This window comes from Stylophora pistillata, chromosome 12 (genome assembly GCF_964205215.1).
Source record: "Stylophora pistillata chromosome 12, jaStyPist1.2, whole genome shotgun sequence".
Taxonomy (NCBI): domain Eukaryota; kingdom Metazoa; phylum Cnidaria; class Anthozoa; order Scleractinia; family Pocilloporidae; genus Stylophora; species Stylophora pistillata.
Window position 1 is genome coordinate 9,535,189 of NC_142530.1, and position 25,563 is coordinate 9,560,751.

At 39.9% G+C, this 25,563-nt stretch overlaps 1 protein-coding gene and 2 pseudogenes across 2 annotated transcripts; 1 reads left to right on the top strand and 2 right to left on the bottom strand.

The window, feature by feature from the left end:
• Positions 1–5,337: 5,337 nt before the first annotated feature.
• LOC148718704 (uncharacterized) lies at positions 5,338–7,635 on the bottom strand (annotated as a pseudogene).
• Positions 7,636–8,267: 632 nt separating this feature from the next.
• LOC148718705 (protein DD3-3-like) lies at positions 8,268–14,502 on the top strand (annotated as a pseudogene). Its single transcript, XR_015994301.1, has 9 exons — positions 8,268–8,427; positions 9,021–9,107; positions 10,132–10,459; positions 10,656–10,877; positions 10,942–11,365; positions 11,768–11,824; positions 12,267–12,550; positions 13,223–13,267; positions 13,702–14,502. The product of XR_015994301.1 is annotated as a protein DD3-3-like (transcript).
• Positions 14,503–15,708: 1,206 nt separating this feature from the next.
• On the bottom strand, positions 15,709–25,472 carry LOC111328519 (protein DD3-3). The gene is made up of 10 exons (XM_022932974.2): positions 25,330–25,472; positions 24,797–24,951; positions 24,100–24,186; positions 23,540–23,867; positions 23,109–23,327; positions 22,606–23,029; positions 22,198–22,254; positions 18,874–19,154; positions 18,596–18,640; positions 15,709–16,240 (listed from the first exon to the last, which is right to left on the bottom strand). Exons 2-10 carry the CDS (start codon positions 24,947–24,949, stop codon positions 15,924–15,926), a joined length of 1,911 nt encoding a protein of 636 aa, XP_022788709.2. The 5' UTR covers positions 24,950–24,951; positions 25,330–25,472; the 3' UTR covers positions 15,709–15,923.
• Positions 25,473–25,563: the final 91 nt, after the last annotated feature.

Consider the following 25,563-nt stretch of genomic DNA (forward strand, 5'->3'; position numbering starts at 1 on the left):
TCCCCCCTGTAGCAACCAGAATTTGCATTTCTATTTATTAATGTCAAGCAACTGCGAAATAGTTTTTTTATTGTTTTTCTTTCTACTGTACTACTATTGCAATGTTCTTTTCCTATTTACAGGCTGAACTATTTTTTCTGCCCATTTGATCTTTTGTTTTACCACGTCCTCGTTGTCGTGGCTATCATCATGGCTTTCTTTAAGTCCCAGATATATCACAGATGATAGTTGTCACAATCTCTTTCTCTAGCCCTCTGTAGTTCTTAAATCTAAAAATAGACACTCTACAACCAAGCACACAGTCTTTAAGTCTGGCTGTGGCTTAATAACACTGCTAGCCCGGTAACGCTTGATCAATCAGAAGTCACCAGGTAGGATTTCTAGGGTTAGGGTTAGGCCCCCCTTTCGTCTGTCTGGTGGTGCTGTGAACTGGCCATATGCTGCAAGTCTAATGTAGTGGAGTTAAAACTGCTTTCATTGTTTCGCTAAGTGTGGAGTTTTACTGTCAGATCGAGCTGGTTGGACAGCTGTTGGGCCTTTACCAAGTGTCACCTATTACGACTGTAGATGGTTCCAGACGCGTGAACTTCAAGTCATATGATCTTTCATCCATCCTGTGAATTATCTCAGTTTTCTTCCAAGTTTGTTGTCAAAGCAAAAATGGTGTCATTCGATCAGTGTTCCCTACCTTTAAGGTAGGCAAGTCACATGCAGTACGGTTGTAGTACTTTGCCAGTCACCTTTGATTTGATTACATCTGCTGCGTTTCGTGAGATTTCAGGGGATTTCTTAGCTCCAGCAGAGACTTTTTGGTTGTCAGTAGATTCCTAGAGGGGCTTCCTGATGTTGAGCGAAGCAAGGAATTGGTCTTTCCTTGTCTGTTGTTACGTAGTTTAACAGCTTACAGTATTTAATTGCCAGGTGGGATGGTCTATTATTCATAATATGACAGCTCATTCCATTACACAGTGAGGTGGTCTGTTATTACATATATTAAAAGCCTATTTTATTACAAAATAGGATGGCCTGTTATTTCATAGTTAGACAGCTTATTTCATTACAAGTAAGATGGTCTGTTATTACATATGTTAATAGCCTATCATTACAAAATGGGATGGACTGTTATTTCATTGTTTGACAGCTTATTTCATTATAGGTAAGATAGTCTGTTATTAAACATATTAACAGCCTATTTTATTACAAAATGGGATGTTCTGTTATTTCATTGTTTAACAGCTTATTTAATTGCAAGTGAGATGGTCTGTTGTTACATATATTTAAAGCTTATTTCATTTCAAAGTGGAATGGGTCATTATTACATCTTTTGGCGGGTCATTTCATTAGAACGTGGGATGATTCATCATTATTGCAAATTGGAATGGTGTGTTATACATAGTCTAAAAGCGTTTTTCATTACAAAGTATATTGGTTTGTTATTACATAATTCTACAGCTTATTTCATTGCAAAATATATGAACTTCATATATTTCATTGTATCTGATTTATCACTTTCACGGGTTTATTACGAATCAACTTAACGGCCTGCTCCCAGTTGGCTTGTTAGCTCAATTGGTAGAGCGCTGCAGTAGTATCGCAGAGGTCAGTGGTTCGAATCCCGTACAGGCCTGATTTTTTTCAGGTCTGATTTTCGCTATTGCTTAAATAGCGCTATCTACTGCGAGGATCGTGCATCATACGTAACTATTACTATGTTGCACAACTATTGTAATTAGCACCTCAACACTTGCACCTTCGCTATTCACACCCACCAACCACAATACTTGTAATTACCGTATATATCTGTGGACCCGTATATATCTGTGGACAAGCTCATTAAAAGTACAGTTTTGAACACGATAAGTAACGGTCAACAACTAGAAGTTTTAGAATTGCACGTAAATTCTTTTCTTCAGAGAAAGACTTAAAAAATCTCGAAAAAAGTATATATTAAAAAAACTCAGAGTTAATTTAACCTGGTAGATAAATTATCTACCAGATGATCGTCAACCGTTAAAATCCCTAAAACATAAGCGTCAACTCTCTTAAGAAACCCTTCATAACCCGCAATCAACAAAATCCAGACTGGACGGAAAAATGGCAAAAGTGAAAACAAAAACAAGCGAAAGCTGCTTTCTCAATTTTATCAGTAGAAGAAGCATCTGTTAACATTTATCATTTTACAAAATGGCTTTGAAGAGAAACGTGATAAAATCATACATTTTGAAACAGTGAGTCACCGCTTCTAGTCTGACATTAAGTGCAGTAGTTGATAATGGTTTATCACAGCAGGTATCTGGCTCGAAAAGAAGGCATCCTGCAATAAATTTCCTTTTTAGACATCAAAGTTTCAATTGAAGGCAACGGTTTATGTACTATTGTGAATTACAAACCTACAGATTCACATAGTTACTTGTTGTATTCATCTTCGCATCCATCTCATGTGAAGAATTCCATTCCCTTTTCTAAGTTTCTGAGACTTCGTCGTTTATGTAGTGATGACTCTGATTTTTTTCACAAATCAGAGTCTATGTGCCAGTTTTTCAAAAAACGTGGTTACCCTGTTTCTGTCGTTCAAGCGGGTCACCATCGCACCCAACTTATTGATCGACAGTCAGCACTACAAACGTCACAGAAGGTAAATTCCGACCGCATTCCATTTACTCTCACATTTCACCCTCACAACCACCGAGTTAAATCCATTATTCATAAAAACTTTAAATTACTTCAAAACGATCTAAAGACTGGCACTATCTTTTCGCGACCTCCACTCATTTCATTCAAACGCGACAAAAACACGGGCAATTTTTTCGTCAGAAGCTCATTACAAACTAATGACCCACCCGGCACTTTTAAATGCGCTCGCGCACGATGCAAAACTTGTTCTTTCATTCACAACGCTGAAAAAATATCGGGACCTAAACGATCCATTAAGATCACTGATCACTTCACGTGCACCTCAGCCAACGTCATCTATTTCATAACTTGCACTTATTGCAAAAAGTTATACGTCGGCGAAACAGGAAGACGACTAGGTGACCGATTCCGAGAACACCTTCGCGACGTAGAAAGGAATGACAAGGACGCATCAAAACCAGTTGCCAGACACTTTAATCTACCTAATCATTCTAAGCAACATATGGCAATCTGCGGTCTTTCCTTACGTTTAGGTACCTCGGAAAGCAGCAAAACTCTTGAACAAAAGTTTCCCTTTCTAATCGGCACCCTTAATCCCGCAGGTATCAACAAACGCTTTTCATTCTACTAATTTTTCTCGTCGCCATGTTCCCACCGATAGCGTAGCTCCACTTTCTGCAGATAAACCCACACACAACCCACAATTCTTCCATTCGCTCTGACGAAGGGCTAACGCTAGAAACGTCAGCTTTTTAACCCTTTACGGTGGCCAATTTACAATTTAGTTGATATTACCAAATTACTAAGAAACAAAGGCCTCGTAACTTATTGTTTCATCAATTGTTTCTGATATCACACTTAAAGTGCGCGTATTTCAAAATGGCTATTTCAAGCGTTGTATTTTAAAATAGCTTCCGATCGCATACAGTTTGCTCAGCGATCGGAGGTTCAACGAGCTCTGAAAATAGCTTCCGATCGCATAAAGTTTATTCAGCGATCGGACGTTCAAGAGCTCTGAAAAGGGCTCCCGATCGCAGACAGTTTGCTCAGCGAGCGGAGGTTCAACGAGCTCTGAAAAGAGCTTCCGATCGCATACAGTTTTCTCAGCGAGCGGAGGTTCAACGAGCTCTGAAAAGAGCTTCCGATCGCATACGGTTTGCTGAGCGATCGGAGGTTCAACGAGCTCTGAAAGAGCTTCCGATCGCATACAGTTTGCTCAGCGATCAGAGGTTCAACGAGCTCTGAAAATAGCTTCCGATCGCATACAGTTTGCTCAGCGATCGGAGGTTCAACGAGCTCTGAAAAGAGCTCCCGATCGCAGACCGTTTGCTCAGCAAGCAGAGGTTCAACGAGCTCTGAAAAGAGCCCCCGATCGCATACAGTTTGCTCAGCGATGGGAGGTTCAACGAGCTCTGAAAAGAGCTCCCGATCGCATACAAATTGCTGAGCGATCGGGGATTCAGTGAGCTCTGAAAAGAGCTCCAGACCGGTTGTATACAGATTTCTGGGCGATGGGGGGTTTAGTGAGCTCTGAAAAGAGCTCCCGATCACCGTGCAGATTGCTGGTCGACTCACATCATCATGACTTAGCTTAAATAAAGGTTTGACAGCTGATGCACGTAGCAGTTTTAAAATTCGCGGCAACTGTGAATAATTTTATAAGTGCATGAGTTTCAACAATGGGCATTGTTTAGTTTGACAGATTTATTATTATTCATGGTAGGCTAAAAACAATGGCTCGCTCGCTCAAAAACCGCCATTTTTGAACGCAGTTTCGACTACAACTTTTCAAACTGAAATGGATAAAGGTTACCATCGGCCAATTTACAAACTTAAAACGGATTTTGTGAGAGTAAAGGTTAATCTTTTATTTGCCGCGCGTTGATTGTTCAAGGCTACAAAGGGTTTTCAGAAAATCGCTCTGGAAAATGACTTCCATACTAAAAATGCTCGAATTTGGTGTATTTTCAAGTTCAAAAGGATAATAGTTATACTTCGAAAAAATCGTTCATTTTAGTTGCTAATTGTAGATACATCTTTAATCTTCAAAAAGCCGTGCGTTGATTTAAAAGCAAACCCTTCCAATACTCATAAAAGTGGGTTTTACGAAGTCTAGTTGGCCAATTTTGGCCCATTCTTTTCTACTTAGAGACTCTGCTAAGCGAGATCGCCTTCAAATTTGGTTATGAATCATTCATGATGCCCACTATTCTGCCCCATGTTCTCTTTGAAAAACATTCCTTTAGGAAAACGCGGCATAATTTTCAAAAACGAACATAATTTTGAGCATAATTGTTTAGCTGGTTATTAATCCGAAATTGTCAGCATAGCTATTATTTATTAATTTTCTTTAAACTGTCCAATTTAGCATTAATTTGAATAGTTTGAAACTATCGATGCAATAAGTAATAGTTTGCAGAAGGACATATTCGCTGTCAACTGTTGACTGACAACTGTCGACTAGTGTTTTCATGATTCTGTTTTAATTTGATTTGTAGTTTCGTTTGTATGTCACACCACCGAGGTTTATCTCCTTTCATGTTGCACATGATTATGCTTTTGGTGTTTGAAAGATATTTATCGCAAATCATTCTTATAGTCTAGAAATCTACAACTATTAAGCTTAGGATTTTAAAATTTAATATTATTTAAATTATTAAAATTCAAATTATTAAAATTTAATATTATTTAAATTATTATTTAAATGACATTAGATTTTGTTAGACATTTAAGAATAAACACTAGCGAGAAAAACACACAACGTTTCGATGACTCCATGTCATCATTCTCAAGTGAGAAGAGAATAAAAATGAATAGTTAATTTATACCGTACGAAGGTGGCAAACGTAAAAAGTTTAAAATATTTAAAATATTTAAATAAATAATTGCGCGTGCTAAGTTCATAAATGTAAACTATTAAATAAATAGTTTCGCGCGTATGGAATCCGATTGTTTGTTCAAAGAGGGCTTCATCTTCTTTATGAAAAGCATTTCATGAACTAAACAGTCCAGTTTCCCGGTGCACTTTTTAAGTACGTTGAAATGCTTGGTCAGGTCGCCGATGGTTTGTAGGCCGTGGTCGTTCTTTAGATGTTTGCCGATGGCCGAATTACGGTGCTCATTAATACGTTGATGTAAATGCCGGCTGGTGTACCCGACGTACTCTGCATCACACAGATCACATTTATAATTATGTACAACGCATTGTTGGCTAACTATAGGAGGTTTATGCTCACGTACTCTGAGATCTTCACAGATTTTGCGACTCTTGAACACGGGATGAAGGGTGTGATCGATTTTGTTGCTTAGATCTGATAATTGCCTTTTCACTGCGTCAGCTGACTTTTGATCTTTAAAAGGCAAAACCACTCGGTGAACAGCATTTTCGTTGACGGATAATTGAGCTTGCACTACAGGGTTTTCCGACCTAACTGAGGTGACAAAGTGAGAGATGGTGGAATTGATGAGGTGGTCGGGATACTTGAGGTTTGTAAACATCATCTTTAGATGATCACATTCAGATTGGAAGGACTCTCATGTGGACGACAGGCGGAATGCACGATTCAACATGGTCTTAAGTAGTGATTTCTTGTACCTTTTATCGACGTGGCTCTGGTGATGAAGCAATAGGCCTGTGTTTGTTGGTTTCCGATAAACACTAGTTTCTAGTTTACAGCCTTTCTTGAGCACTTCCATACCGACAAAAGGTAACTTGTTTCCAGATGCTAGCTCCATGGTGAAGTGTATGGACGGATGGCAGTTATTTAGCGTTGATAATAAATCTTCTGCCGCTGGTACATTTGTGACAATAGCAAACGTGTCATCCACGTACCTTCTGTAAAATTCAGGGAGCTTGTTGTCTTGATCTAGTTTCTCTTCGATAGAACAGAGAAATGCGTTTGCCATAAGTGGGCCCAATGGAGAACCCATGGCCACACCGTCGGTCTGCTCGTAAAGATTGCCATCAAATTGGAATAGTTGATTCATAGTTGCAACTTCTAGAAGTTGAACCAGTTCAGGCTTTGTAATGCTGAGGTCGTGTGTAGTATTAAACCAGTTGTCAGTGAACGCCTTCTCAGCGATGATTTCGATCGTTTCTTGAAGCGGCACATTAGTGAATAGTGACGTGACGTCATAGGATACCAGAATGTCCTTCTCGTCGATGACTAGGTTTTGAATCTCATCGGCGAAGGAGAAGGTATCTGATATTGTGTAGCGATTGCTTGACAGGGGCTTCAGTTTGTCATCAAGCCACTTGGCGAGGGCATAGTTGTAAGTGCCGGTGGCAGATAGGATAGGTCTCATCGATAGATTCTCTTTGTGTGTCTTAGGGAGTCCATAAAGATGGGCAAGGCGTGAGCCAGCCTGGCAAACACAGTCGGCAATCTGCTTTGGTAAGATCTTCCGTACAACAGATGCAAGGTGCTTTTCCTTCTCCAATAGAGGGTGGTAATGCTTTACTGGGCGGCCTCTCGTTTTTGGTCTCTGCAGGCTGACAGGTGTGAACTTCGATGTATCATTGATAGATGCCTGGCTCAGCAGGTTAATATAATCAGATTTGTTCATGATGACTACACCAGTACCTTTATCTGGCTTCGTGACGACGATGTTGTCAAGTCGTTTCAACTGCTTTATAGCCCTTTGAAGTGGTTTTGGCGGCTTCGGTGATTTGCACTCGATGTAATTAAGTGCAATAGAACGGAGGGTTGCGGCAGTTAACTCTTTCTTGTCATCAGCAAGTGTCCGCTCCAGTTTCCAGTAGAGTTTTTCAAAACTAGCTTTGATCTCGATGGCAGATATGCGTTGTGGAAGGGAGAACTTTAAACCTCGGGAGAGAACAAGCTTTTGGAAAAATGAGAGCTTGTGTGACGAGATGTTGTGGATGTGCTTGTCGACATCATGATCCTTGTTCAATAGCCTTATTATCTTGTTGGCATGATTGGCCATTACACTCTCGATGTGTTTCTTCCGTAGGTTTACCATAGTTCTTACGATGTACATGTATTGGAGCGGCGAGCAGTTGAGACGTATTTCGTCATAAATCGCGTTGATCTCATCTTTCAAGGTATCCTTCTGCTTGAGCTTTAATCCGAGTTCCTCTCTGATGACACTCGCACTGAACTGCTTGGATGCGTTAGACCACTTTTTTGACTTTGTCTGGTCGACTTTGGCAAAGGTCAAAATAGTTTACATTTAAATAGTTTAAATAGTTTACATTTATGAACTTAACACGCGCAATTATTTATTTAAATATTTTAAATATTTTAAAATTTTTACGTTTGCCACCTTCGTACGGTATAAATTAACTATTCATTTTTATTCTCTTCTCACTTGAGAATGATGACATGGAGTCATCGAAACGTTGTGTGTTTTTCTCGCTAGTGTTTATTCTTAAATTATTATTTAATATTATTAAAATTTAATATTATCACACACAACCCACAATTCCTCTATTCGCTCTGACGAAAGGCTAACGCTCGAAACGTCAGCTTTTGTAATCGTAACGGTGGCCAATTTACCATTTCAACTTTGTTGATATAACCAAATTATTTCGTTACTCCCACCGACGCAGCCCCAAACAGTTTCTTTCGAAACTATCCGCCTTTATTTTTTGTTTGACATCTTTCAGGTGTACCAGATATGAGAACACGGTTGATCTTGGTGTGTCTCCTTGCTGTTCATATGGCGCCTTGCAAATCAGACATATACATGCATTTCCCGCCAGGATCCAATAATCGCTTAAATGGCAATGGTATAAATGTTGTAGTCAATAACAGACTCTTTGATTCACAGGTAGGCTGCCCATTTCCAAAACTTGATTTACTTGTACCACGGGCTTAAAATATGAATAGCATTTCCAAACGTTTGGATATATCGGAGCATTGCTTCCTTGAAAAGGCGAAGTACCCTTTTTATTTATGAACCTGTGAGCGACGCTCGTCTGAGATTTAAAATTATGTAAGGAGACCAATCTTTGATGAACTCCAACTTCGTAATGCAGTTCAGTTAAATTTTCATATAACTGTTCTTTTCAGAAGTACTACGGAATATGAGTGGTTATGCCCATATTGCTAAGGACTGTAAAGATTTGCCTTCTCATGGAGGTGGCGAAATGAATATCTTGAGTCTAACAAGCTTGTCGATTTCGAAATTTCGTCAGCCATGATGAGAAAGAGCATATAATTTCTTAGGTCTTGAAGTCTCGTATGTCTCTAGATCTCAAACTTCTAAAAGTCAGGGATTTCTAGGGAAGAGCAGTCAAAAAAATTAGTAATTCGTGGACAGATTTGGTTACAATACACCCTTGGTCTATTCAGTCTAACTTTCCAACTTTTCCAAGTAGACTCAAATCTGCTGAACTATACGCTCGTCCCTTTTCTTTTTAGAACAATGACAAGGCCGGATACAATGTGGATGATAAATATGACGATGACCCCGGAGACACTATCGCTGAGAGCAGACAACTACCAATGGTAATGCAAAGTAATCCTTAGGTGCTATTAGATTGTCTTGTATGTATGATGATTAAAAGTCATGCAAAGTATGAGAAGATTGGCCTTATGGTCAGTGGGCTGAAATCCTGATCGAACGTTCTAGGGTTGGGTTCCTGAGAAAGACACTTTACTCCCGCTGTGCCTCTTTTCGCCAATGAGTATAATTTTGTATCAGTGAACTATTGAAACTCAGATAAGCTCCCGTGGAATGGATCACCAGGCACGTAGCTGCCTTTCTTCTTTTTAGGCAAAGTACTCTTTTTAGGCTGATTCGAAAGGCATCTCGAAGGCAAGTTTAACTGCTTCTGGTGTCTTTTACACTGTAAAATCAAGTTCTCGAAATTGGGCATCGTTAACTATTGTCTATAAAAGGATCATTCCAATTCAAAATCGTTTACATCTCCAAAAAGGTTACGAACCTAACCTAATCACTAGACAAACATGAACCGTAGAGCATATGCTCATATATCCAGGTAACTAGAAAACGATAAGTCCGGTATTTTTCCATGTAAGCTAACTCTAAGAGTCCAATCCGATTATATACTCCTTTGTCTTTATTTGTCATTTTTTCACTGTTTACCCGCTCCCGTATTCAATTAAGGAATAAATTGAGTAAATTAAACAAACAAACAAACTAACTAACAAACAGACAGACAAATTGATAAAATATGCAATGTTTTGCCATCATTGAGATTTTGTTGCACAAGGGCAAATTTTTGATCAGCTATTGTCTGATGACCCATCGCATTTGTATTTCTGAACTAGGATTTCACTTCAAACAGTTTTATTCCACTGATAAATTCACAGATCCGTTAGAAATTTTTGGTTAGTTATGTAGCCGTTTGAACGTAGTATAATTCTGCTAACTATCACTCATTACTTCCAATAATCAAACGCATAGTACTTTCCTTTTCCTTCTAGTTCTTTCTTTCTTTCTTTCTTGCTGGAAAAAGCTGAGAAAAGCCAAACAAAGGTGAAATTTTAATCTATGTTTGTTTTTTAGGAGTTTTACATGAGTGGATATGCTCCTCGTGCAAAAACTGAAGTTGATATCATGTGGACAAATCAACATGGAACAGGACCAAAAACTGACGACAGAGTGGAAACACAAGTTATCTTACAGTACATGTGCCAGCCGTTCCCAGGAGGCAAGATGCCCACTGGTGATGTGAATACCGACTTCGAATACCACACCATCCGAAACGGTCAAACATCCACGCGTCAATATTTTTATGACCGATATCAAGAGTCAAGTTATAACTCAAAAGAATTGGGACTTCATGAGCCACATCATTACTATCAGGCTTATTATCGCAGATATAGAAATAAAGGTTGGATTGCTGTCCATCTCCCTTCCCATCTCTGTGTCTCTCTCCATCAATTTTCGTTTTCTTTCGCCAGTCTTTAAAAAGAGACATAAAAAATAGGCGAACTTGTGGTTCAAAATACCAAACCAACGTTAAATAAATTGTAATTTACTTGGAATCGTTCTATCATTTTAAAGAAAACGTTTTTCATCCGTCGCAGGTTTGTTCACTGCTGACCAACGGCTAGCCGGTGATATATCAATTTACACACGGCAGAATCCTCAGGGCACTCCCAGAAAGGGCCTGGAAGTCCCCGAAGAACGCGACTACTATCCATACTGAGGACCCACACCGTGGAACGACATCGCTATCATGGTCAGCAATGAAAAGACTAAGAAACTGATTATGAAATATGTTAATAGCTCTCACTACTGGCGCAAATGTAAGGCAGTGGAACTCTCTCAATTTTCTCTCTTCTTCCGGTTCTTACTTTCTCTCTTTTTCAGACATGTGCATTATCCCAAAAGGGCTAAAATATCACACTGACTGCCCCCCAGATAACCAAGGTGTTGTTGCTAAAAAATGTGTCGCCAAATACATTACCGAGGGCAAGTGTAAAGCGGCTGGAGGTACTTGGTCAAAATTCATAACAAACTACTTGGAGAAGACCGCTGGAGTGTTAAGTATTTGCCGGGGTGTGGGTGACATGAAGCTGACCAGAGGCGTGCCTTACGAAGCACACAAGATCTCGCAAGGATGTGATAATAAGAAACAGTATGTTCTTCTCCACAGACCTCCTGAAGTGATTGACGCTCCATCTACTGTCGTCAACCGCAACGGAATAAACATGGAAGGCAAGTTTTCTTCTTACAAATGGAAGGTCCCTTGCTTTCCATCTAACACAACACAACGTTGTGTCATACGGATAAGGTGAGAAAGACGAACATAACTATTTTTTTACGAGTTAGATATTTTGAATCCTTCTTTTCGGTGGCATATCAAAGTCTCTTTCACTAACACCCTCAACGCTATCCACCGTTTCAGTATGTACTTAATATATTGTATAATAATATATATCATATGCTTTCATGTCCAAATTGAGCACTGTGGGATGAGTCATTGCCGCTAGCATTGTGCATAGCTCACTAGTCTTTTCTAGTTTGAGCACTCAGGCATGGCTTAGACGATACCACAAATGTGGGATCGTTTGAGGTGACCAGGTCGGTTCTCCCCCATCCTAGCATCAGCACCGCACTGATGAGGCCCAGAAGGCCGAAACAGTTCTGTCTGCAGTTATATATCATTCTATAGATACAAAGAATTTTTTTTCAGATACAACATCACGACGGATGACGTACCAAGGGATTTCAATGCTTCTCATAATTATAAGTAAGAGTTGATATGTCGTTCTCTTAATTCTTTAAGAACCTAGGAGTTGAGAAACTCTTAGTTGCAAACGCACTAAATCAAGTAATTTTTAGAACCTCTTCGAACATCACGGGAATCGAATCGAAGTAAAATAAAAGGTACAACTTTAACAAAGGCTCTGTAAATCAGCTGAGAATGGGAACATTAATCGCTCATTCATTTGCTTTTTTTCTTGGCTGAGGGAAGAGGAATTTAATTACTATAATAGAGAACTAGCCCTGCGCGGGTTTTATAGGAAATGAAGTACGACTTTTGAAGGTAAAATGTCAATAAAACAACTACGATTCGAAAATTTTCTCGTGATCTCTTTTCATTACAACAGTGCTGGTATGTAGTTATTCTGAATTTTAACCTTTACATACTTTTAATTTGGAGCAACGTGTAATTGTTATTATATTTGAAGAGTCACCAATAACCCTCTGACAAAAGCCGTTGATAACAAGACCGACCTCCAGCTAGCTTTGAATACCGCTCAGGTCGGCAGAACCTTTCAAGACAGAAGTCATGTGATCATCCTAAAACCACGGAACCATTTGCCACCGGAACATCAGCATCGTACCAATCGCTATATCGGAGGGATTGGCAAAAAAGGAAACATCGTTCAGACCTATCCAGCCATGGAATATCACTTTTTTCCTGAACGCATCATGGTCACAACAGAAGAAATAGTGTGTTTCGTCTGGTCCGGTATGAGGAAAAATATTTATTTGGCAAGTTGAACGGAAACTACGGTTTGCTTTCATCAAAATTCGTCCCGGATTTCAGCTGTCCTTTTTTCTTTTGTTTTACACTGTGATATTTGGATATACGGCAATAAAAACCTTCGATGTTCTTTGATTTCAATACTTTAATCCACACACTATCCACATGGAAGCCAACGAGTATCACAACAACAACTTTCGCTAGGCATCACGGGATGCCTACAAACACAACCTTTTCACACTTCCGGTACAATACACTACACACACTTTTCTTAATTCTTGTCCACAACAACTCAATTAAATTTTTATTAACTAAAGGTGTCTTTGGGTTCACTGGTGTTTATGTCAGTGCCGTTGTATAGGCCTCTTAAGACAATTATATACACCGAATGCAAATATGGCGTCCAATTTGAATTGCCATTGCTCTGGACTGACTAGCCTCTCACACATGCAATAATCCTTTTGTGTTTCCACGTGAAGACGAGGCTAGTCAGTCCAGAACAATGGCAATTCAAATTGGACGCCATATTTGCATTCGGTGTATTTATAGGAATATTTTGTTACTATAGGACCCAAAAAAGTAAACCAAATTGATCTATTCACAGTTTATAATCTCTCGATCTATTTTTTTAAATAACCATTTCTTTTTTCTATTTAGGTTCAAACAAGAATCCTGAGAAGTATGACGGACAGGGAACAGCTGGTAAGAAAATGCTAGACACGTAACAAGTAACAGTCGTCAGATCACGCATAAGGTAATGCGGGACCTTGATTGAGAAAAAATGGACGCTCTTTTTTCATCAGCATTCCTTATCAACCATCCATCGACTTTCTAGAAAAAATTTTGGCAGGAAAAGTGGAACGAATACACATGTTCAAGGCCTGCAAAGCTAACTTTCCAGAAGAAATATTGCAAAAACAAAGTTCTTGTCATTCTACGGCTAATTTTACGAAGTCCCTTCGGACAACCGATAATCATAAATGGTTGATACATTGTAAAAGACATGAAAAGCGAAATACTTTTCTACGTTTACAGTTTACCTTGAAGTCTCTACCTAGTGCAAGTTTGGAGACTTCAAACGTCGGCCGTTTGAGAGTGGCAAAGTTATTGATAAACATGCGGATTTTCTTTGCTAGGTACGGATCGCACAAACGTGTGCTGGATTAAGGAAGGGTGCAGGTCTTTGAAGCCGAAAGCTTGTTTCACTCTCCCTCTCGAAGTAGTTGACCATTTTAACGAATTTAATGGCCATAATTTGAATCTTCACCTCAACAAAGGATGTTATACCGGTGACCAAACGCTGGACGCTGAGCTGAACAATGCCCCAGCCTCCTACAATCCACCGTGCTTCCGCATCAAGGAGCCTGGGGAGTACTGTTACATGGGCACGCGCAATAACAATTTCTCCAATCGACGTCACATTGGTCAGATCACTGTCATTAATCCCTACTAGTGATTGACCAATATCTGCTACAGCTGAGTTCAGGATCACTACTCAGTCGTATTTTGTTTTTAAATGTTGGGCTTTTTATGTTAAAATAAAACGAGGAATAAGGACATTTACGAGTAGTTCGTTAGCAACGGTTGTATTTCATTTTTATTAGAGGGGTTGGTGCTACTGTGAACAAAAAACTGTCCAAAAAATAAAATGAGGGAGTATATGGGATAAGTGCATTTGTGGTTAATTTTCTTTGCGTACAACCAACTCGCTTAAAGTCCCTGTTCTATCTTGTGATTTTTAAGTGGACATTTATACAGCTTCTAATGATAATGATACTAATTAGGGATATTGCCGAGAACGGAGGACGAGCATGCTAATCATAATTATCATCATCATCCAAAACTTTCGCCATTCGATTTATCTTCTCTGAAGGATCCTTTTGATGAACCTTTTTCAAAAATTATAGCACAGATTTCTATCACGCTTTGCTTTCTCCGAAAAATCAAAAAGTTCAAAATACGCCCAGATGACCGTTGACTTCGGCAACTTGGTACGCCACAAAGTGACGCAATCCCGCGAAAAGGGGTACTTCCGGGTTGAGAAGAGTTCGGGCTATTATGACACATATGCAATGCGAACCGCTGAACAGCTGTTACGGCCCATTTTCATGCCCATTAAAAGGTCTGGTATATATACTCTAAAATCATAATTTACATCGTCTTAAGGCTTTATCCTTGTTTATTTCGTCAAATTTTCTTCCTTGAGCCGCCATAAGAGGTGCGGTGCGGTGCGTGACAGCTCGCACTAAGTCAGTGATACAGTCCATCTAAATGTCTCGTGGAAACATGTCGGTCATGAGCCTTAATGTTCGCATTTTTAGTTTCGAGAGGTTATTGACTTTTTGTTTCTGTTAGACTCTTCAGTCCATTCTTCGTGTCTACCATTATTTCAAACAGCGCGCAAAAATGTATTAAACACGTGTACAAATGTTCCTCTGGGCGCCTAAGCGGTCATTACAGGAAGGCCTAATTAGTTCCATATATGGTAGTTAGCACGAGCAGTCGCTCCTAACTCATTGCACACGCCCTTCATTGAACACGCGCGCGCCATGCTCTGTACGCCGTGAGTCAGAAAATGGAAATAGGCCAATAATTATGTAATGCTAAATAATATATATGAGTACCAAGGCTCCGTAGCTTTAAGCGCTATCATCATGTGTCTTCGTTCAATGATTATAGTAACACCTGGAATTTAATTTAATCGGGACTTCGATCGTTTTTGGATCAAAATCCACCAAGGCGGTTGGAAGAGTATTAAGCTATGAAAGCAATTCCTAGATGAATTCGGCTTATGCAGAGCGGATTCAAATTCAGGACGGGGAGGGTGAAACAGCCAGTCGGTCTGTTCGACCAATTGTCAACCGAGTATGGAAAGTAATTGGGGAGTGGTTTAACTAGCCTTTTTGAGCTCAGTCGCAGACTCAGGAAATTATCATCATCCTTTTAATAAATCTATCGCAAGCTAAACCCAATAGAGTCTTGATCGCTTATTTTGTCCTTTAGGAAATTTTTACTCCAAGTCTTTTAGAAATATCAACCTTCGCCTCTATCGGCCATTTTCGTTAATTTGCCAAATGCTCCAGAACTTCAATCAAATTGCGCTCTTAAAAAAGGTGCACATTGAAGTGAGGAACAAAAAGACATATTTCTTACTTTCCCATTTTATTTTTAACAGTTTTAAGATAATTGTTTGCAAGCACCAACACCTTTAATAAAATGAAATACAACCATTGCTAGCGAACTAGACCGTATGAACTAATTCCTCGTTTTATTTTACCATAAAAAGCCCAACATCTGAAAAACCAACACCATTAAGTAGTGTACCAAAAAATCAGTTACAGCATGCAATGTTCAATCACTATTGAGGTTTGGTGACAGTGATTTGACCAATGTGACGACGATTGGAGAAATTGTTATTGCGCGTGCTCATGTAACAGTACTCTCCAGGCTCCTTGATGCGGAAGCACGGTGGGTTGCATGAGGCCGGGGAATTGTTCAGTTGAGAGTCCAGTGTTTGGTCATGGGGTAAACAGCCTCTGTTGAGGTGAAGATTCAAATTGTAGCTGTTAAATCCTTCAACGTGGTCAATAACGTCAAGAGGGAGCCTGGAACAATATTTCGGCGCCAGAGTTTTGCACCCTTCCTTAATCCAACACACGTTTGTGCGATCCGTACCTAGAAAGAAGTATGAAATAAGTTTTTCAAAAAGAACGAGCGCGAAGTAGATTTTGCGCAAAAAAAAAAATCAGTTATTCCTATTTAAAGCTATCAGTTATTCCTATTTAAAGTAGTTTCCTCATACGGGTGCAATAATCTAAGCCGCATCTGTTGAGCAAGAGTCCGGTATAAACGAAATTTACAAAGATTTGATCACCCGCTATCCTTTAAGCGTGATTCCTTCTTTATTCTCTTACTGTTGTTTGACTGCTATTATTAATGCATATCTTTCTTTTCAAAATTCTCCTTGCCGAGCCTGCTCAAATTTTATAAGAAAGTCGATGGGTGGAATGCCGATGATACTCAACATAACATAACATAACATAACATAACATTTATTCAGGAAGTTACAACGCAGATACAAAAAATACATCCTGAAAAGGGAAAATCGTGAGGTTAGCCCTGTATAAAAACAACTTCCCTAACTAAAAACATACAAAGATAAAATCTAATGGCTACAGATTCAATAAATATTCAATAAATATTCAAATACTGAGATTTTAAGTCTACTCTCAAAAACAGACAATGATTCGGCGTGTACAATGTATCCTGGCAAGCCATTCCATTTCCCCACTATGCGAACGAAGAAAGAACATTTGTAACAATTACAAACCGCTCTTTTCAGGTAAAGTTTATAGTCGTGGTTGGCTCTTGTACGCTTGCTGGCAAACACAAAGAAATCTGGGAAAGAGAGGTGATCAATACCAAAAACTATCTTATAACATTGAACCAGAGATAGAAATTCTCTCCGCTTTTCTAGTGCTTGCCATTTTAGTAAGCTACAACGTTGTTCGTAGCTCATTTCGCCACGTTTCTGCCTTAAAGCTAGTCACGAAGCTCTTCGTTGAACCTTTTCTAGCGCCGTAATATGCTTAATCAAATACGGACTCCAAACAGGAGCCGCATACTCCAGTATGGGACTGATCAATGACTTATAGAGCTGCGAAAACACGTACTGGCTATTAGTTCCGATAGACCGCTCTATGATACCTAGTACCACATTTTCCTTATTTACCGTTGCAGATACATGCATGCCCTAGGACAGGTCAGGAGAGATGGTTAGTCCGAGGTCCGAGGCCCTTAGTGTTCTCTACCGACCTAAATTGCCCCCCCCTCTCTGCGAGTAAATTGGTTTGGTTTTATCCTTTCTATGTGTAATACGCATGACCTCGCATTTATCCGGATTAAAGTGCATCTACTACTTATTTTCCCATATACTCAATCGATCTAGGTCACTCTGCAGAGCAAGGATATCAACAACTGGTGAACTGATTGTACGGTAGATTTTGGTATCATCCGCATAAATCTTGACAGTAGATGTCAAATCTGTTGAGATGTCATTTATGTAGATGATATACAAAATAGGGCCAAGAATTGTTCCTTGGGGCACCCCGGACTTCATTGACGTCCAATCCCAACACTTGCCTCTAATAACAACGCGTTGCATTCTGTTTGTCAAAAAATGTTTAAACCACTGCAGTAAAGGCCCATCTATGCTATACCTATTCAGCTTAAGCAATAAACGCTCGTGTGGTACACTATCAAAAGCTTTGGACATGTCTAAAAAGATAACGTCAGTAGGTTTAGAACAGTTTCTAGCTTTAGCCCAGTCATCGTAACAAGCTAGCAACTGCAATAAAGTGGATTTACTGCTGAGGTACGCGAATTGATCTGGGTTGAAAAGATTTTGATCACACCAAAAATCAACGACTCCATTCCTCACCACCTTCTCCGCAATTTTGCATAGAATACACTTGAGTGAAATCTGACGATAGTTCTCTCTAAGAATCCTATTCCCTTTCCTGTACATCGGTGTAATGTTGGCATTTTTCCACATTGTTGGTAGCTGACCCAACGAAAAAGATGTATTCAAAAGTAACGCTAACGGAGAAGATAACACCTGACTACATTCTTTCAGAAACCGTGGCGATATGCCGTCTGGCCCAGGGGATTTATTCATATTTTTCAGCATTTTTTCGATCTCTTCAGGGGAACAATAAATGTTGCATAATTTCTGGTTAGTAACGTAATCGAAAACAGGAATGTTAGCTTGGTCCTCAACAGTAAATGCAGACGAAAAAAATGGTCCATGCTATTTGCAATACTAATATCGTCATTTAGAAACTCATCGTTTACTTTCAAGGATACTAGATCGCTTGATCCTTTTCTCTTGGATTTTACATAATTCCAAAGCATACTCAGCCTCTGCGTCCATTTTTTTTTCTCATCCAGGGTCATTGCTAACATGTGCGGGATCTGATCATCATTTCTGTTAATAAGAATGATTGTGATGGTTATGCCGCATTTTCTTACCAGCTGTTCCTTGTCCGGCGTAGTGCTGAGGATTGTTGTTTGAACCTCAAAAAAAAAAAAAACAAAGTAAACAAAAAACATTTTTGATACAATTTTTGTACAAAACGATCTTCGTATGTCTGTACAATAAGAATTTGCAAATTAATATGGATGAGAAAAGTGTAAAACAAAAGGTCATAAGGACAGCTGAAAATTTCTCGTTTAGCTACTGCTCATTTTTGTTGAAAGCGAACCGCTTACTTCAATTCAACATGCTATATAAGGGTTTTTCTTCATACCAGACCAGACGAAGCACACAATTTCCTCTGTTGTAACCGTGATGCGTTCAGGAAAAAAGCGATATTCCATAGCTGGATAGGTCTGAACAATGTTTCCTCTTTTCCCAATTCCCCCGATGTATCGAATGGTACGATGCTGGTGTTCTGGTTGAATAATGTTTCGCGGTTTTAGGAGGATCACATGACTTCTGTCTTGGAAGGTCCTCCCGACCTGCGCGGTATTCAAAGCTAGTTGTAGCTTTGTCTTATCAACCGATTTTGTCGTCGGGTTATTTTCGAGTCTGCAAATACAATGTAAAACGTCATACATTGCTTTAGCGCTGCACCAAAATGTGTAAAGGCTAAAATTTGGAATGATTGAAGAGTAGCCCTATGTTGTAAAAAAAACTACATTTTCGCTTCCGCAAATATATTTCATTTCGGGTGAAAACTGGCGCAAGGTTAAAGTTATATTTAAATTTATGAACTGAAATAAATTCTTCTTTACTCAGCCAAGTAATACCTTTCATTCTAAACTGGTTCAGGGTTTCCTCCTTAACTGGTGTCGTTAGCTTTACTTTTAAATTTAAGAATTTCCATCTGTTGAATCTAACACTAGCTAGCCATAGTTAAAGCTTGTTTCTATCAATTTTGTTATAAGTCTTGCGTAAGTCAAGAAACAAGAGAATAATAAATAATAAATAAATATGTGAAGGTGTAATCTGATCGTCCGGGTGAGTGTAGTCCTGAGAAGGACTGTTGTCGGTGGCAGTGACTGACGTTTCGACAACCTGTGCGGAAGTCATCATCAGAGTCAAGTGAATGATTGTTGTCAGTAGAATGTTCTTATTCCAGTTCGTGTGAAATGATCGGTTGGTTTTGCCGTGATGTTATTGGCTGTAAGACTCAAGTGACGTAAGTCGGTCGTGATTGGTCTGTTTCGGTCTGTCGGTAAAGCTAGGTTGTTCTTTTTCGGTCGTTTGTGATGTTTATGTCGTGAATGAGTCGTTTGTATGGGGCGGGTAGTTGTTGACATCTGTTTAGGGGAGTCTGTTCTAAGTTAGTAAACCAGCTTTCCAGAGTCAGTCGTTGAAAATAGTCAGTGCTGTAGGTTAGGCATTGCGCAGAGTCCCAGTCAATGTTGTGGTTGGTAAGTCGATGGTGTTCAGCAATGTGATTGCTGACATCACCTTTCCTCGTCGCCCGTCTGTGTTCAGTCAGTCTTGTTGTGAGGTTTCTGCCAGTCTCATCGATGTAGGAGTCTTGGCAGTCGGAACAATTGATCTTATAAATCGTTCCCTGTCTGTTCCTCGGTTCGTCTTTGTCTTTAACGTTGGTTAGTAACTGACGTAGTGTGGTGATGGGTTTGTAGGCGACGCGGATATTGAAGGGTAGTAAGATGCGCGAGATGTTTTCCGACATTCCTTTTATGTACGGTATGGTTGCTGTAGTCGTAGGGGTTGCGGTGTCGTTTGTTTCGGTAGTGGTAGTGGGTCGGTGAGTGTTTCGTCGGATGAAGTCGTTGTTGTAGTTGTTCTTCGTAAAAACACGGTGAAGGTATTTGTTCTCGTCGGATAAGCTGTCTGTCGAGTCACATACTAGTTGTGCGCGTCGTGTTAGAGTTCTGATTGTTGTGGCTTTGTGTGATGTAGGGTTTTAGGATGACTCGTCTAGTAATCTGTCGGTGTGTGTCGGTTTCCTGTAAACTGTCGTTCGTAATGAGTTGTCGTTGTGGCTTACCAGGCAGTCTAGAAAAGGAAGTTTGCCATTTTCTTCGACTTCTCTGGTAAACTGTATGTCAGTGTTTTGTTCGTTAAGGTGGTTGTGGAATGCGTCAATTTCGTCGTGTCGAACGGCGGTGAATGTGTCGTCAACGTAACGTAACCAAAGCGGTATCGTTTGTCGGCAAGTCGAAAGGGCGCGTTCCTCGATGTTCTGCATCACAATTTCTGCTATAACAACAGAAACTGGAGACCCCATGGCAGTGCCGTGTAACTGTTTGTAGTGTTTACCGTTGTACTGAAAGTAAGTAGACGTTAGGCAAATGTTTAGCAAGTCCATGATGTCGTCTGTCGGTAGCGGTAGTGGGTCGGTAGATTTTCGGATTGCAGTCTCAGTGCATTGTAATGCTAATTGAAGTGGAATACTTGTGAACAGTGATTTCACATCAAATGACACTAGTTTGTAGTCGTCAGGTATCTGAACAGTCTTGGTAGCGTTAATGAAGTCTTCAGTGGATTGTAGTTATGTCTGGATTTGTCGGTTAGCGGTTGTAGTATTGTCGTCAGGTACTTGGATAGTTGGTATGTGGGAGAGCCACAGAAAGAAACAATAGGTCGCATCGGGAAACCAGGTTTGTGTAGTTTCGGCAAACCGTAGAGTTTCGGTGGCTGTGGTACCGAGCACCTCAGTCGATAGTACCGTTGGGTGTCAAAGGCGTTCGTTTTCTTGAGTGTCAGTAGTTTACTGTTGAGTTTACGTTGAAGGGCAGGAGTTGGGTCACGTTTGAGTTCTTCGTAGGTTCGTTTGTCGTTAACTAGTGCGTCCATTTTGTCGTGATAGTCAGTTTTGTCCATAACAACAGTAACTCGTCCTTTGTCGGCTGGTAGGATGACTATGTTCTCGTCGTTTCTCAGTCGTTTCAGTGCGCGTTGTTCGTCTTTAGTCAAGTTGCTGTCATGTAGTGACGTTGATTGTATAGTGGAGGCAATTCTGCTTCTGATGTTATCCTTGATCGGCTCAGATAGTTCTCGTTGCCGAGACAGGGCCGCCTCGACACTAGATACAATAGCCTCAGTCGGTATGCGTTTAGGTGTTACTGAGTGTTTTAGTCCGTATGATAGTACCCGAGTTTCAGTCTTGTCTAAGGAACGAGAAGAAATGTTACTTACCCAGTTGTCGTCCGGTTTGCTTCGTCTCTCTTCTTTGTCTCGTAGCAGTCGTGTCAACTTTTGTTGATGTCCCATACAAACGACCCATACAAACGACTCATTCACGACATAAACATCACAAACGACCGAAAAAGAACAACCTAGCTTTACCGACAGACCGAAACAGACCAATCACGACCGACTTACGTCACTTGAGTCTTACAGCCAATAACATCACGGCAAAACCAACCGATCATTTCACACGAACTGGAATAAGAACATTCTACTGACAACAATCATTCACTTGACTCTGATGATGACTTCCGCACAGGTTGTCGAAACGTCAGTCACTGCCACCGACAACAGTCCTTCTCAGGACTACACTCACCCGGACGATCAGACTACACCTTCACATGTTACCTCCGGGTTCAAACCATTTACTGCAATAAATAAATAATAATAAATCGACACCTACTTGTAATTATGAGAAGCATTGTATTCCCTTGGTGCGTCATCAGTTGTGATGTTGTATCTAGAAAAACATCAGCTTATTTCTGTCAATATACAAAACAATGGTAGGAAATTGATTCACTCACTCCAGATTTTGTCTCTACGACTGCTCGAAGGTGAATGGTTCTGTACTTGCTAATCACTTCTAAACCAGCTAATCAGCGTGCACGAAAAGCGCTATTCGCCTTTGTGGCATATGCTTATGGATAGCATTTGAGGACAGTACAAAACTGATGTAGCTTTTGGAAATTTATCCAGTCCTATCCCTAACTTGCTTAAGAATTTAAATTCCTCGAGGAGCTAATTGATTGTGATTTGAAAAAAGGATCCAAAATCATTTTAAGCTCTTAAAAAAACGTTTCCTCTTTCTTACCTTATCCGTATGACACAACGTTGTGTTGTGTTAGATGGAAAGCAAGGGACTTTCCATTTGTAAGAAGAAAACTTGCCTTCCATGTTAATTCCGTTGTGGTTGACGACAGTCGATGGAGCGTAGATCACTTCAGGAGGTCTGTGAAGAAGAACATACTGTTTCTTGTTATCACATCCTTGTGAGATCTTGTGCGCTTCGTATGGCAGGCCTTTTGCCAGCTTCATGTCATCTACATTTTTACAAGTGCTTAATACTCCAGCAGTCTTCTCCAAGTAATTTGTGATGAATCCTGTCCAAGTCCCTTTGGCCGCTTTACACTTGTCCTTGGTGATGTACTTGGCAACGCATTTTTTAGCAGTAACACCTTGGTTGTCTGGGGGGCAGTCAGTGTGATCTTTTAGCCCTTTTGGCATGATGCACATATCTGAAAGGGAGAGTAAGAGGTAAGTACCAGAAGAAGGGGGACGATCATTAAGAAAGAGTTTTGCGGTAAAATGTCTTACATTTGAGCCCATAGTTAGGGCTATTGACGTATTTCTTCATCAGTTCCTCAGTCTTTCCTTCGCTTACAAGGATAGCAATGTCCTTCCATGGTGTTGGCCCCCAATATGGATAGTAATCGCGTTCTTCGGGGACTTCCAGGCCCCTTATGGTACCTGCCGCGTTCTGCCGTGTGTAAATTGATAAATCGCCCGCGAGCTGTTGGTCAGCGGTAAACAAACCTATAACGGATGAAAAACTTTCTGTTTTAAAGGACAGATCGACTCTGGGGGAAACTCAATTCACTTCACGCAGATTTATAGGATGTTTTATACTTTTCTAAATTTGTTGTCATAGAAACCGTTCCCCTTGGGTAAAGACCTTATAAATACTAAACTAAGATTTATAGATGGAGAAACGAAGTAAGGGAGAGAGAGAAAGACAGCAATCCTACCTTTGTTTCTATGTCTGCGATAATAAGCCTGATAGTAATTGTAAGGCTCATGAAGTCCCAGTTGTTTTGAAATATAACTTGACTCTTGAGTATGGTCAGCAAATGTTTGAGACCCACTTGTTTCACCGTTGCGAATGGTGTGATATTGGTAGTCGGTACCCGCATCACCAGTGGGCATCTTGCCTCCCGGGAACGGCTGGCACATGTACTGTAAGATAACTTGTGTTTCCACCCAGTCGTCAGTTTTTGGTCCTGTTCCATGTTGATTTGTCCACATGATGTCTACTTCAGTTTTCGCATGAGAGGAGCATCCACTCATATAAAATTCCTGAAAATAAAAAATAAAAAAAAAAGATTGAAATATTCACCTCTGTTCGTTTTTTATAGGATTTACCAGCTAACGGTAAAATTTAAGATAGAATTCCAGGAAGAAATGGAAAACTACTGTGCTTCTGACCCCGATTCCAGTCCACAGGCTACAAGGCCATCTCTTTCCATATTCTGAATGACACATGAGTATTATACATGTTACAAGCCAATCAAGTAGCTCCTTGCATTACCATTGGTTCTTGTCTGTTCTCATAGATAGGTTCCCCAGGGTTATCAGCATTTTTGTCACCCACATTGTATCCGCACTTATCATTGTTCTTGAAAGAAAAGAAAAACAATATGAGTGTTTTATTCAGAAGTTCTGAATCTACTAAGATAGAAGTAATTTGGGCTGGATTGAGGTAAAAAATAGGTAAACCACATTTCTGCCTGAGGAGTTTTGACTGCCCTCCCTTAGAAATCCCCGACCTTGAACTTCGGAAAACCTTGGAGACTTCAAGACCGAAATAGAATGCATTCTGACAAATTTGATAGACCCAAGACTTTTCCAAGTTACCTTTCGTTACCTTTATGAGAAAGCATGCAGATCTCTACAGTCCATTTAATTATGAACATAACAACACCTTCGACTATTTTACTCAAACGCTAAAGCCTTGAAACTATTTGAAGACTTTTTAAGCTACTTAAATTAAAAATTCAGAGTTAATGAAAGACGAAAACCAAGATGGAAAAGCTCTGGCCGCGTTTACATTAGTCTCCCCGCGATCACATAATTCGAACTTTCAGACGAGTGTTCCTGTTTCATTGATTCAAAAGTTATTTTTCCTTTTCAAAGAGACAATGCTCCAATATATCTAGACGTTTGGACTGAAAAATCTTTCATATTTTGCTTGCAAGTAAGTCAAGTTCTGGAAAAGGGTGACCTACCTGTGAATCAAAAAGTCTTTTGTTGTTTGCAACATTTTCGCCAGCGCCATTCAAGCGATTGTTGGATCCTGGCGGGAAATGCATGTATAAATCTGACTTGCAAGGCCCCATATGTACAGCAAGGAGGCAGACCAAGATCAATAGTTTTCTCATGTCTGGTTCGATTGAAAGAAATAAACTATAAAATTATCAAGGTAAAACTACCGAGTCGACGGTTTTTATAGTCTATTCTGTGAAGAAGAAGTTTTTTTTGAGCTCTTCTTACTAAGTGGTTTCACAATGTTAGAAAAAGGAAAATTACTTGTGATAACTGTATACCATAAACGTAATTCTGAATGAGATAAAAGGAGTTGCAATTCAACGTCATGATTTGCCTACAGAGTATTTAGGTCGGGGTCCTGTGTGATGCACAGAAAGGGTTCGTGTTCTTTGTACCTAAAGAGGGTGCAAGGAAACACTTCATTTTCTTCCGGTTACACGAAGAAAAATCTGTACTAAGTTCTTGTGCTAAGAGGAATTAAATCGTTCCTTACCTTATATTTTTCTACGCTAAAGCGGTTAAAACTGAAACTGCTATAGCGTTGACTAAATTATAAAAGGTCTGAAACTGATCTTAACCGTCTCCAACTCCTCTGCAATCTGCTCACCCAGCTCTAAGCCAGAAGTGTTTTGAGCAAAACATTCCAGAAAGGGAAATGTTCTCATTGGTTGCTGTTGACATTACGAGCTCACTGATTTATTGCGTTGGAGAAATGTCTTGGAGAATC